The sequence below is a fragment of the Simochromis diagramma genome, unplaced genomic scaffold (genome assembly GCF_900408965.1).
Source record: "Simochromis diagramma unplaced genomic scaffold, fSimDia1.1 OVJJ01000344.1, whole genome shotgun sequence".
In the NCBI taxonomy this organism is placed as follows: Eukaryota; Metazoa; Chordata; class Actinopteri; order Cichliformes; family Cichlidae; genus Simochromis; species Simochromis diagramma.
In genome coordinates this window covers 6,559,028-6,573,577 of record NW_024387375.1, presented here as the reverse complement: position 1 = coordinate 6,573,577, position 14,550 = coordinate 6,559,028, and the positions used below count along the sequence as shown (strand labels likewise).

Here is a 14,550-nt window from a genome sequence, read left to right as displayed (position 1 = left end):
GCAGTTATTTTGTGACTACTTGACTTGTCTTCATTTCAGATACTTAATACAACACTACCACTACCCCCTCCCCTGTTTCCCCCTCCCCATCTGGCTGCCTCTGTCTGAGGTGAAACTGGATGGCTGTCAGCCCGCTCAAGATTTTGTTATGTGTCCAAATAGCATTTAAAATTCTGCTGCAACTGTATCAGCTGGAAATACTAGTAGTAAAGAGGATGTATCAGCTTAAAAGTACAGTGTCAGCCAGGCAATCAACAGACAACCTTTGAATTTTTTTCTTTTACATGAATATATAAATTCTTCCTCGCACAAGTAAATACACCTTCCGATAAATATAAACTCATCAAAGCTACAGACTGCATTTTCTGTTTTTTAGTGGTTGTATCAAAAGTAAAGCAAGCCAGGGGAGTCCCACCTGTCATTTCTTTAAGAAATTTCAACCATATGCCAAAGTCAGTTTCCCCTTTTTTGGATGAAGGTGTTGCAGACAAGACAGGCTGGGGTTCAGTGCATTTCATAACACGCAATGAATTTCACATTACATTCCTTACACATTTAAATCCTGTATATTTCTGAAAAAAAGCATCATTATCTCCTAGGGGTATTCTTTGAGGTGTGGTTTCAGTGCTGGAGTTTTTGTTATCCACCTATGAGATCACAACTCTGACCGTGAGGACCGACAATTAAGCCATACTCATTATGTGACTGGAGCTTTCTTTCTTATATGCACTCCAACCCTTAAGGGCCTTAAGTTTGTTATTCACACACAGCTCACCTTTGCATCAAAAAGGCTAATGCAGAACGTGGATAGGGTGGTCTACCATTACACAACTAGCATCCATTACAAGGTTGCATTCATTAAATCTGCAGAACGATCTGAGTATTTACCCTCAAAAATAAAGCTTTTTGTTAAGAATGGAGCTCGTATTGTGCTTACAGAACCCCTGTGATAGTGAAGACTAATTCAAATGAAATTCTTTTGAAAAGAAAGATGTCCATGGAAATTATTTTGTGTTAAGTTTTCTCTTTAAAAATAAACCTTTTTTTTTAGCATTAATATTATACCATATTTTCTAAAGAGTCCTGCTTAAGATAAGACAGTGAGAATTTAATGGACAGATCAAGATATTACAAGATTTACTCAACAGGATGTTGACAATAATGTATTACAGTAGTGTTAAAAGTATGTTAAACGTTACTTGAATAATATTTTTTTTATTTAAACAGTTAAATTACCCTCAGTAAACAGAAGCAGGCAGCGTGTTTAATGTTACCAGGTGTGAGGACACGTCGCTCTAATTGATGTATAATTTATTTCAGGTTATAACCATGATAAGGCAGACCAGTGCGTTACCGAAGCCCATTGTGAACTGACTAAAAGACTAAATGGTTATACTTAAAATTTGATACATCAAATATTAAAAATCGACTATTTTAACATTTTGCAGGTTTCCTCTGCACAGGTGAACAACCTTAATCATGATGCAACACTGCCACCCAGAGATCAAATTTGGGACACCCAATTTATGTTCATGTCTTTGAACTCGTTTTCAGAACATGAAATTATAACTTTTGTTCTGTAGTGGCTTTTGTTCACTGCACCCATCGGATTCTGAGGGAGAATTTTAGTCGTCACAAGAGTGTCAGCGTCTGTTCAGCCTTAAAGTTGGCCATGCTAGGTTAGGTTATGATCTGATCATACACAGTGGAGATGACAGGTTGGGGTTAGGGCTTGGGTTGGGCTGACATCTTAAAATTTCCCACCACTGATGTTTTGTAATATAATAAATGCAAAACTGCACTGCCAAAACAGAGATTGAATTTTATATAACACATTTACACACACCTGCCACTTTATTAGATGCACCTTGCTAGCATAGGACATGAGCCCCTTTGCTTTCACAATTGCCTTCATTTTTGTGGCATAGATTCAACAAGGTTGTCCTGTTGAAAGCAAACAACACTCAGCTGGCCCAAAATGTGCCAAGAAATTATGTCCCACATCACTGCACAACCAGCAGACTGAACCAATGATACAACAGTCAGGATGGATACATGGAGTTTATGCCGAATGCTGAAACTACCCATCTTCTGTTGCTGTAGCACATCTGCTTCAAGGTTTGATGTATGGTATATGGTATGCTCTTCTGCATACCTTGCTTGTGATGAGTGGTAACTGGAGTTACTTTTCCTTTCAGCTTTAATGCAACTTCGGTTCATTCTGCTCTGGCCTCTGACATCAAGCAGTTTTTGAAAAAAACTCAAGACCATCCCATCTGACACCAACAACCACGCCACGTTTAAAGTCATATAAAATCACCCTTTTCCCCATTCTGAAATTCAGCTTGAACTTCAGCAGGCCGTCTTGACCATGTCTACATGCCTAAATGCACTGAGTTGCTGCCATGTGACTGGGTGATTAGATATTTTTGATAACAAGAAGTTGAACAAGTGTAAGCAATGAAGTGGAAGTGAGCGTATTTTGACTCCCTGTACTTTGAGTCAAGCTATCAAACATATGATTATCATCACCACAACAAAAAGTAAAGTTAAATATCTGACCAAAAGGATCTGTGTTAGGGGACTTTCAGTCATTACTACTGCCAAACAAACCATTCACTCAAAATGTACTTTAAGGATCTCACAACAAGAAGCCATGAATTGGACATCGCAGTGTTTATAAGGCTACACAGACAAATTAAAGCCAAATATGTAAATAATATAATAAAAATAAAATATATCTAATTATTCGCAGTCTAGCCCAGTTCAGTGCCAAAATATGGTAAATACTACCATAACTTTTATGTTTATCTTTTCTTCGTGGAGAGGAGCGCGGGGACAGTTTCAGCCATCAAAGCTCTGGGGTGATTAACATGTTTGATTTTCGTCGTTACGAAACTTTAATTTGAGAAGAGAAACCTTATTCTCTGCCTGCTTTCTGGGCTTTTGATGTATAATGACACTTTCCGATATGCCTGACAGGTGAATAGGTAATCTCACCTGTCGCCTCCACTTACTTCCTGGTCAGGTACCCGGGCAGCCGCTGCCTTTCCCGATGCAGATGTGACGAGCTTCCCTGTCCGCTGCTCAGCTGGCTGTGCGCAGAGCTCAGGACTCTCTGCCCGGAGCTACGAGGTGAGGCTCAGGACTGAGATTTTCATTTATAAATCTTTGAGAAAGGCTTTTTTATGTTTAACCATTGCCTTTAATACAGCACATTCTCCCAAGGAAGGAGGAAACCATCTCAGGATTGTGGATTTTTTACTGTCTCATGCAGAAGGGTCACTGTGGTCTCAAGTGGGCCGACTCAGCAAAGCAACTGCTTAAGAATCGACCTTACTTTTTATGTAATGTAAAACAAAATGCAAGTCCTTTCTGAAAACATCCACATTAATTCACCAAACCAGTTACAGAACAGCCGATTTAGATGCCTTTAATATATAAAAATAACAGGATATTTTTTACACGTTGACAGATGCTCTACAAAAGCAAAACATCTTCACATGTAGAGTAGAATTGGATTTGGAAACATTTGGATAGTGACACCATTTTCATAATTTTACCCGCAGTTAATTTAATATGAAGCTACTGAGATGCATTTCACATTAGCTGTAATTTCTATGCATTATATAACTACAACCAAAACATGCTTTGGTAAACAAACTGATGGTTACTATGTTACAAATATAAGCCATGAAAAAAATCAGATCTTTCTGACTCAACTTGCAGTGAAATGTGTTAAATAAACTGGCTTAATTGTCCTTTTTTAGACTCAGGAGGGTCAGGTGATGTGCTGCTGGCGGGAGAGCTGAAAAATGTACTATCAAACATATCCTCTCCCCTTGCTGTGCTGACCTCTGAGGTGTTGGACCCGTCCACTCTCAACAAAGTCGCTGGTGAGAAACAGGACTGTGGTGGATACTGTTGTAGTAAGAACAGATGATTGCAGTGCTCGTGGATTTAGTGATCTTTTGCACATCTTGCAGAGTTCCTTGTATCAGAATTGCAAGCAGCTCACATTATCAAGTACAAAGAGTCACATCCTGACGAGCGGGCGACAGAAGCGGACTCTGAAAAAGAGCAGCGAGTTGAAGATCTGAGCCGTGACTTTTGTGAGGAAAACGAAGGCGATGACGGTTCGGGTGAAAACAGGAGGAAGGCAGAGATGCAAGCAGAATGGATTTTACTTCTGCGTGCTCTCAACATGATTCAAGATGGCGCCGAGTATGGCAGCCTTGTCGCGAGCTCCCCCAAGCAACAGCTTTTTTCTGTGTTTAATTTTACTTTTCCTTCATTTTTTCGCGAGTAGCACATGTCTCCTTGTGTACGACTGACAAACCTTACTGGACATAAAAGACGGTCTTTCTTATAACTTTCCGGAGTTCAAGTTTTGCAACACGGACGCTCCGTTTGCAGACCCCCCATTCATCTCACCTGAGACGCCTTTGTTCTCTGGCCCTGGAGGCCGCAAACGCCGACGCAGAGGGAGAAGATCTGGCGTTCTGGTTCGACTGAGACGGCGCACTAACAGACCACCGTTACCCAGTTTATTACTGGCTAATGTGCAGTCTCTGGAGAACAAGCTGTGCGAGCTTCGGGCACGGATCTCATTCCAGCGAGAGATGCGGGACTGCTGCGTGATCTGCCTCACAGAAAACCTGGCTATCGGACAAGGTACCGGACTCCGCAATACAACTACCGGGGTTCTCCGTGCATCGCGCGGACAGGTCACAGGATCTTACTGGGAAAAGCAGAGGCGGTGGTGTGTGTTTCATGATCAACAACAGCTGGTGTGATTATGTGAACGTGCACCCGGTCAAATCCTTCTGCTCACCGGACCTGGAGTACCTGATGATTAAGTGCCGGCCATTCTGGCTACCGAGGGAATTTACAGCAGTGATTATTACGGCTGTTTACATTCCCCCACAAGCCGACACTGACCGAGCACTCAGGGAACTGTACAGCGCGATCAGCAGCGAGGAAACCGCACACCCAGAGGCAGCGTTTATCACAGCCGGAGACTTTAATAAGGGAAACCTGAAGAAAGTCTCACCCAAACTCCACCAACACATCCACTTTAACACTCGTGGAGATCGGCTACTCGACCACTGCTACACCTCTTTCCGGGATGCGTACAAAGCCCTCCCCCGCGCCCCATTCGGCCAATCAGATCACCGCTCCATCCTGCTCCTGCCCGCCTACAGGCAGAAGCTGAAACAGGAAGCTCCAACCCGGAGGGCGGTGCACTGTTGGACGGACCAATCGGAGTCTGCGCTGCGGGACTGTTTTGATCACGCGGACTGGGAAATGTTTCACGTGGCTGCTAGGGACATTGATGAATACACAGACTCAGTCTGCGGATTTATCAGGAAATGCGTGGAAGATGTCGTCCCATCCAGAACAGTTAAATCCTTCCCAAATCAAAAACCCTGGATTAACGGAGATGTTCGCGCGGCACTGGCGGCACGGAGCACCGCCTTTGCCTCCGCGAACACATCGGACTACAAACACGCACATTACCAACTCCGGAAGACGATCAAAGCAGCCAAACGTGAGTACAGGGACAGGGTGGAGCAACAGTTTGACAACCCTCAGAGTAAGTGGCAGGGACTAAACACGATCACAGACTTTAGAGGGAAAACCAGCACACCGCAGACCACGGCCTCTCTGTGTGAGGATCTAAACGTATTCTACGCTAGATTCGACACAGCGAACACCATGAGACCGGACAGTGTGCGCACCGCGGATGACGTCAGTGCGCACACTGAGGAGGATGTGCGGAGGTGCTTCAGGAAGGTGAACGCACGCAAAGCTACTGGTCCGGACGGGATTCCCGGCCGCGTCCTCAAGTCATGCGCGGCTCAGCTGGCTGGAGTGTTCACGCACATCTTCAACCTTTCCCTCTCTCTGTCTGTAGTCCCAGCCTGCTTCAAAATGGCCACCATCGTCCCTGTACCCAAATCCTCCACCATCTCCTCATTGAACGACTGGCGACCTGTAGCCCTGACCCCCATCGTAAGCAAATGCTTCGAGAAGCTGGTCAGGGACTTCATCTGCTCTGCACTACCCGACTCACTGGACCCTCTACAGTTCGCATACCGCCACAACAGGTCCACTGATGATGCCATAGCCCTGACACTACACACTGCCCTGTCACACCTGGAGAAGAGAGACACGTATGTGAGAATGCTGTTTGTAGATTACAGCTCAGCATTCAATACCATCGTTCCCTCGAAGCTGGACAGGAAACTGCAGGATCTAGGACTGAGCAGCTCCCTCTGCAGCTGGATCCTTAGCTTCCTGTCTGACAGACGCCAGGTGGTCAGACTGGGCAGCATCACCTCATCCCCCATCACACTGAACACTGGTGCTCCACAGGGGTGTGTACTGAGCCCTCTCCTATACTCACTCTACACCTACGACTGCACAGCCACTAACAACTCCAACATCATTGTGAAGTTTGCGGACGACACTACAGTGGTGGGTCTTATCACCAACAGTGATGAGACAGCTTACAGGGAGGAGGTCAGCGCCCTGACCCACTGGTGTCAAGACAACCATCTCACCCTCAACGTCGCAAAGACAAAGGAGTTGATAGTGGACTTCCGGAGGTGCAGAGAAGTACACACCCCCATCACCATCAGCGGCGCTGCTGTGGAGAGAGTGAGCAGCTTCCGGTTCCTTGGTGTACATCTGGCTGAGGATCTTACGTGGTCAGTACACACAAACAAAACAGTGAAGAAGGCGCAGCAGCGCCTCTTCTTTCTCAGGAGACTGAAAAGATTCGGCATGAGCCCCCGCATCCTCAGGACCTTCTATCACTGTGCCATTGAGAGCATCCTCACTGGATGCATCACCACCTGGTATGGCAACAGCACCGCCTACAACTGCAAAGCTCTCCAGAGAGTAGTGCGGTGCTCTGAACGGATAATTGGAGGTGAGCTTCCCTCCCTCCAAGACATCTACAGGAAGCGGTGCCTGAGGAAAGCGGGGAGGATCATCAAGGACTCCAGTCACCCCAGCCATAAACTGTTCAGACTACTTCCATCAGGAAGGAGGTTCTGCAGCATCCGGTCCCGAACCAGCAGACTGAGAGACAGCTTTTTCCATCAGGCCATCAGACTGCTGAACACTTCATAGACACCTCACCTTTACTACTGGAACTTTAACATTATGCACTCCATACTGTACAGTAATGCCACTGTTTTGCACATGTCTCACTCTGTATATTTTATTTTATTTATTTTATATATTTTATTTATTGTTTACTCTATTTAATTTGTAAAATATGTGTACACACACACACACACACACACACACACACGTAGAAAAATATTTAGTATACACATCCAGAAATGCATATACTATTATATATTGTACATATATTTATTAGTTTCAGATGTAGCCATTCTTGTATTTTGCTTGTTTACATTATTGTATTTTGCACAACTCTGTTGCTTGTGAAGCTCGCACACAAGAATTTCACTCACATGTGCTGTACCAATGTACCTGCACATGTGATGTGACAATAAAAGTGATTTGATTTGATTTGATTTGACTTGACATGGATGCCTCCTCTCGGTTTGAGGACGTTTTGAACGAGGTAAGCTTGAAATAACAGAGATTGAGCCATGAATAAATTGCGAATACAGACTGAGAAGCACTGAAAGAGGAGTTTACAAACATTTGCTTTAATGCAGGTGAATGAGAGGCTTTCTCGCCTACCAAGTGGAGACATGACCAAACCTCTTCTCAGCACCAGCCTCAGCTCAGAGCAGTGGGTAAGCTGCCAGGCCTGTTTTCAGCTCTCAAGACTTTAGACGTGACTCTAATGTGGCATTTACATCTTTGCCTCTTCCTGTTTCTCAGCTTCAAGTGAAAAAAATGAATGAAATTCTGTCCGAGGACTATCGGCGTCGGCGACAAATGATGGTCACGCGCTTTCAGGTTACGCTTGAATCATTTGCATGGGGAGAAAAACAAAAGGTAGGAATGTTAAATAACTCTGTTCATCATTTGCCTGTTAGCTGGGTTATTTTACTCTGAGCCTTGGTTCATCTCTTCAGTCTATTCCCTTTTAATAAGAAAATCTTAGTTCAGCAGCGGTAGTGCATGAGGAAGCTTTGGACTGCCCATCTACCTGCAGAGGGCGTCTCCTGTCAGATGTGGGCCCTATAAAAATTGTGCTCTTGTGGCTCTTGCCTGTGCTATTGTCAGTCTGTCAGCCAGCTGCAGACAAGAGCGAAGTTCTAACATGCAAAGAGCTGAAGTGAAACAGAATATTAAAAACAATGAAAAGTGTGCACTGTAGCCCCTTCCTCAGCTTTTCATAATGTATTTTTTCCACTTCTGGTGAACTCTGCTGTTCCTTATTCCGGCCCACTTTTCAACCAGTCAGCATTTAACTGATGCACAGTGTCGTCCACATGGGGCACTGCACAGTTGAGATTTTGTTCGATTGCAATGGTGATTGAAAAACCCGTCTCCGGAGGCAAATACTGACACAACCTTGGTAGCATAAATTAAGCATAAGGCAGATTTCTTCTACTTGGGCGCCCCTCACAAACAGAAGCTTTGAACAGCAGGTGGAGTTTTTACATCGGAAGTCAGATTTTGGAGCTGCAAGTGATTTCGTACCAAGTAAACCCCATGGCAGGCTTCCAGGCAGTGTGTGGAGTATAACATAATGATTATTCATTTATTTACTGTGCTTAAAAATGGCACCTCAGCACAGAGAGCCTGGTCAGTACCACGTGTATGGTTTATTTAGCAGTCACAAATACAGAACAGTATTACAAGATTACAAGTTCTCACTGCTGCCACCTCGGATTACAAAGGTAGGGTTGGTGTGATGTCTCTGACTTTTTACGTGGGAAGTCCAACTTGATTCAGGGTTTTAGCTGAAAATTCCAGCTGCAAACTTGAAATTTCCAACTTCTCACTGAAAATGGAATACAGCACGTATCCACGAGATGACCATTTTAAGGGTGTCTTTACCGTCTGATATCAGTTGAATGCAAGAGTAGTAAAGAAGTGTTTGAAACTGAGCGTTTAGTGTAGTCTGAAGCCTAAATGTTTAGTTTGCAGGGATTACTTGTTCATATGCTTACCTCATTAGAAACTTTGACTGTTTAAATATGAGAATTAATACAACAGAAAATATGGCACGGAATAGGTCCACTTTAATGTGACTGAGAATGAAGAAACCCAGGTTAGAGTAACATTTGTGAAGACACTTAGCAGCACTCTGAAGTTTATTTAATGCACAAAATGAGTTGCGGTTCTTCATTTGCATCTGCATCAAATATCTCCAAAATGCATGAGAACCCTGCCTTCTCTAACACCTGTAACAAGTAGAGTGTATGTAATAAAGAAGATGAGCAGCACATCTGAAGCCTCAATCTGAGATTTTGACTGTCATCATTTTCATCTTCAAACTGAAGGAGGGTGGATGTGTGTTCATGCAGGAGTGATTGCAAGTTAGGCATTCCCTGATTCATCATCTTTCTCTTTTTTTTAAATCCTACTTGGTGCCGTAATTGATAAAATCAACGCCATGCTGCAGTAAATAGGACTTAAAACTGCTGACTGAGATGATAAATTCATTAGGAAGGTTCATAAATTTAGTGAGAACCCATTTGTCTAATGTCGTCTTGCAAACAGAGGATTTCCCATTAGGAGAAAAAAAAATGTAGTTTTACTTCACTCTTTAGACCTATAGGCTATGTTTAGAGCTGGGCGATATAGGATTTTTTCATATCACGATATGTTTTTTTCATTTCAGGCGATAACGATATATATCACGATATAAGCCAAATAACTATATTTGTAAGATTTAAATGTGCCGTTGCTCACAAGTAAAATGTGAAATAATCAGCAGCTTGTTTTGATTTAAATATTTATTTCCCATAATAAGTTCAACAGGGTAGATGTACTTAAGGAACATGAGACTTTTTCAGATAAATAAAGGCAAATATTGCAAACTACACAAAAGGCAGCCGCTAAAGTGTTTAAGTTTCAAAATAGAACAAACAAAACAGACTACTAAATTGTCAATTCCACTTAGAAACAAAATATTAATTCTAAAAGTAAATCTTAGTTTGTTTTACAGAAGAACAGACAAAATTGAGTAACTTTTGTCAATATCAAATAAGCTGAGAACTAAAAGGAAATTCTCAATCTCTCCTTGTTGTATAGCTTAGCTTTTCAAACAGTTTTAACAGTTACTTTAGTCTGACAAAAGCCGAATGACGAATTAGCGCTTTCAGTCAGAGATTGAGCATGCACCAGTTTATTGTATTTCCAGACTTGCTTTCGGCACAATTTACAGTGCGCGCTACTCTGTTTTTTGTCAGACTTGAAATAGCCGAAATACCTTCACACTATGGAACTTCTGTGGCTCTTCCGTTCAACAATCTCTCCGGCATTGGAACCATCATCTGTTTTCTCTTCGGTAACCTTCGCTCACGCTCTCGGTTGATTTTTCTCTAGTCAGCACACTCATTTCCTCCATTATCCGGGCGGCACGACGGCTGGCTGCTTCCCAAACAAATACACATGTGCGGCTTGGCACTTGTGCTGTACATAACAAGTCACGTGACGTGACGCTGTGGCTGTGATTGGTTCGGCTCTGCGCTACTTAATTCTGATTGGCTGTTCTTCTTTTTTTTTTTAAGAGGACAAGAGAGATGAGGCCTATCGCAATAGTTTAATTTTTCTATCGAGAAAAAGTTATTTCGCCATACATATCGTTATCGTTCTATCGCCCAGCTCTAGCTATGTTGAATCTTTATATACAGTATATGTCTGTTACTGTCTGCAAGATCACGGTGTTATTAGGACAACACTGACATCGTGTGGTCTGACTGAACTGCAACAGACTACTTTTATGTCAGTCGGCTTTAGGCCATCGTCAGAGCCTGTGCTGGTGACGCAGAAGATGAATATCAGACATCTCCATTCAGTCCATCCTTTATTTACAGGAGCGCAGTGCTGCGCTGGCTTCGGCACCTAATCTTGCGTCCCTCATCGGCTCTTCCCAAGTGTCTCCATCTCTGCTGCTCGCTGCCAGAGAGGATCAGTCCTTCATTGACCCGGTCAAAGCTGGAACAAGCACCTCTGTTTACAAGGTACAATCATGAATGTGTCTGTGATCCTTAATGAAGATGCCTCTGACTCCAGCTAAGTAAGCATTTTCTTTTTTCTTTTTGTTGTTGTTTTTTTTCTGGTGTCACTAGACGTTGATGGGCAGTGTACCAGACAGAGGAGGATGACCTGGGGAAATTGAGCCTCCTATGCCAGCATGGACAGGGAGAAGCTCGAAAGGCAACAGAGGGGGACGAGGAGGCGGACAATCTCATAAGCATAAGAAGAAGAAAGGGAAAAAAGATTAACTTGTCCGTCTTTTTGGCCTTACTTATCAATTTAAGAAATAAGCGATCATTTTGCTTTATTGAAATCCTTGTTGCGAGGTAAACTACGATTGGGAAGTGCTATATATATAATTTTGTAGTTATAAATCTGTGTATAATTTATAGTTATAAGTCATGCACATACCAGATTGTGTACATTTCTATAAAAGCAATGAAGTACTGGTACATGACCAGATATTTTGATAAAAGAGCAGAAAATGGAAAAAATGTTGGCTTTCCACATTTATCAGTAGGTTTGTTTAAGAATAAACCTCTGAAACACACATCTGTTGGTATATTGTGCAATTTACATAAAGCATCTTTTAAGGATTATTGCATGAATATTTTATGCTCACTTCACATTTTGGAGACAAGAGTTTCCCTTGCCTTTTTTAGGTGATTTCATAAGATAGCAAACATGTTTATGTGGAATGAAAAAGCCTCACTTACATCTTAAAAAACTAAAAGGACCAGTTGGTGAAGGGTGACTTCTTGCATACACACACACACGGTTTAAAGGACAAAGAAATACATATGAAGCACAATGTGAGATGACCTTGATCCTACAATATGAAAGATGTAAATAATATTATATGACAATATCAAAAACAGTTTGCAAGTAAAAGCAGTCCGGAGTTCAATTTTTTAAAACAAATAATGTATAACGCAAAACTGTGTAAGACTTTGTTGATGGCACAGAAAACAATTCTAACCTTTAACCTAGCTAGGTGAACAACGTAATGCATTACACAACACTCACCTGGCGGAATTGTCCTTGTTGTGTATCCTGCACACCGGAAGTTACTCGGGAGACAAATTCTTAAACACATCGTGACTGGGTTCCAGCGCTGAAGAGGTGACCCTTCTGGATAAGATGGTGAAGGTTTGCTGCGTTTGTTGAACAGTGTGATAGTAAAACCAGGGAAAATGAAACCTGCTCCTGTTAAATATTCTTAAGTCTTTTGCTGTATAAATAGCGGTATTTTTTTTTCAAAAGATACAGTAAATAAAGTAATGTTAGTAGTGGCTGATATCATGTAAACACTGTCATGATTTTATGTAAACATTTTGTCATTTGTAAACTATAAATGATATGGATTCTACATTGTAACGGATGTGATATTCTATAAAGTGGTTTTAATAAAAAAAAACGGGGGGCAAAAATTAGTTTGTTTCTTTATTCAACTTTTGAACAGTGGGACTCAGTCAGTACATATTCAGTAAATGCAAATTAGTTACACGGCAGTGCACTACAGGCATAAATCTAGACCCCTAGATAAAACATTATGGCATTATAGCAGTGACAACTCCTCCACAGTAGCAGGTGGGATTTTTCTGTTTTGAGGACGGCTCCTTTTAACTTTCAATACGGATGGTCTGTTTATGTTTTGATCAAGAGTGTTTTTTTGGGCAGCTGAAGAGGAGAAGTCTATTTTATGGCCAACCACTGACTGTATCTTGGTCACATTCCATCCATCCATCCATCTTCATCCGCTTATCCGAGATCGGGTCGCGGGGGTAGCAGCCTAAGCAAAGAGGTCCAGACCTCCCTCTCCCCAGCCACCTCCTCCAGCTTGTCCGGGGGAATACTAAGGCGTTCCCAGGCCAGCCGAGAGATATAATCTCTCCAGCGTGTCCTGGGTCTGCCCCGGGGCCTCCTCCCGGTGGGACATGCCTGGAACACCTCGCCCAGGAGGCGCCCAGGGGGCATCCTTGCCAGATGCCCGAACCACCTCAGCTGGCTCCTTTCGATGTGGAGCAGCAGCTGCTCTACTCTGAGCCCCTCCCGGATGGCCGAACTTCTCACCCTATCTCTAAGGGAGAGGCCAGCCACCCTTCGGAGGAAGCTCATTTCCGCCGCTTGTATCCGCGATCTCGTTCTTTCGGTCACTACCCACAGCTCGTGGCCATAGGTGAGGGTAGGGACGTAGATCGACCGGTAAATTGAGAGCTTCGCTTTTACACTCAGCTCCCTCTTCACCACGCCTGGCCGGTGCAGCGTCCGCATTACTGCAGCCGCAGCCCCAATCCGTCTGTCGATCTCCGGCTCCCTTCTCCCATCACTCGCGAACAAGACCCCGAGATACTTGAACTCCTCCACTTGGGGCAGGAACTCATCCCCGACCCGGAGTGGGCACTCCACCCTTTTCCGGCTGAGAACCATGGCCTCAGATTTGGAGGTGCTGATCCTCATTCCCGCTGCGTCACACTCGGCTGCGAACCGCTCCAGTGCGAGCTGGAGGCCCTCACCCGATGAAGCCAACAGAACCACATCATCCGCAAAAATCAGAGATGAGATTCTGAGGCCACCAAAGCGAAAGCCCTCCGCCACTTGGCTGCGCCTAGAAATCCTGTCCATAAAAATTATGAACAGAACCGGAGACAAAGGGCAGCCCTGGCGGAGCCCATCACCCACCGGGAACGAGTCCGACTTATTGCCGGCAATGCGAACCAAGCTCTTGCAACGGTTGTATAGGGATTGAATGGCCCGTAGCAATGGGCCAGACACCCCATACTCCCGCAACACCTCCCACAGGACACCCCGAGGGACACGGTCGAATGCCTTCTCCAGGTCCACAAAACACATGTAGACTGGTTGGGCAAACTCCCATGCACCCTCAAGTATCCTGGAGAGGATAAAGAGCTGGTCCAGTGTTCCGCGACCAGGACGAAAACCGCATTGTTCCTCCTGTATCCGAGGTTCGACTAGCGGACGAACTCTCCTCTCCAGCACCCTGGCATAGACTTTCCCAGGGAGGCTGAGGAGTGTGATCCCCCTGTAGTTGGAACACACCCTCCGGTCCCCCTTCTTAAAGATGGGGACCACCACCCCGGTCTGCCAGTCCACAGGCACTGCCCCTGATCTCCACGCAACATTGCAGAGACGTGTCAACCAAGACAGCCCTACAACGTCCAGCGCCTTCAGGAACTCGGGGCGGACCTCATCAACACCAGGGGCTCTGCCACCAAGGAGTTGTTTAACTGCCTCAGTGACCTCGCCCCCGGAAATTGGCGGGTCATACCCCTCATCCCCAGACTCTGCTTCCTCCTCGGAAGACGTGTCAGTGGGATTAAGGAGGTCCTCGAAGTATTCCTTCCACCGCCCGACAATTTTCTCAGTCGACGTCAACAGCGCTCC

General features: G+C 44.2%; 1 protein-coding gene across 1 annotated transcript; it reads left to right on the top strand.

The window, feature by feature from the left end:
• Positions 1-1,329: 1,329 nt before the first annotated feature.
• On the top strand, positions 1,330-11,695 carry LOC120719963. The gene is made up of 10 exons (XM_040009521.1): positions 1,330-1,365; positions 2,761-2,864; positions 3,029-3,135; positions 3,771-3,896; positions 3,987-4,204; positions 7,565-7,603; positions 7,701-7,781; positions 7,870-7,986; positions 10,983-11,129; positions 11,238-11,695. The coding sequence occupies exons 1-10, from the start codon at positions 1,330-1,332 to the stop codon at positions 11,271-11,273; spliced, it is 1,011 nt and encodes a 336-aa protein (XP_039865455.1). The 3' UTR covers positions 11,274-11,695.
• Positions 11,696-14,550: the final 2,855 nt, after the last annotated feature.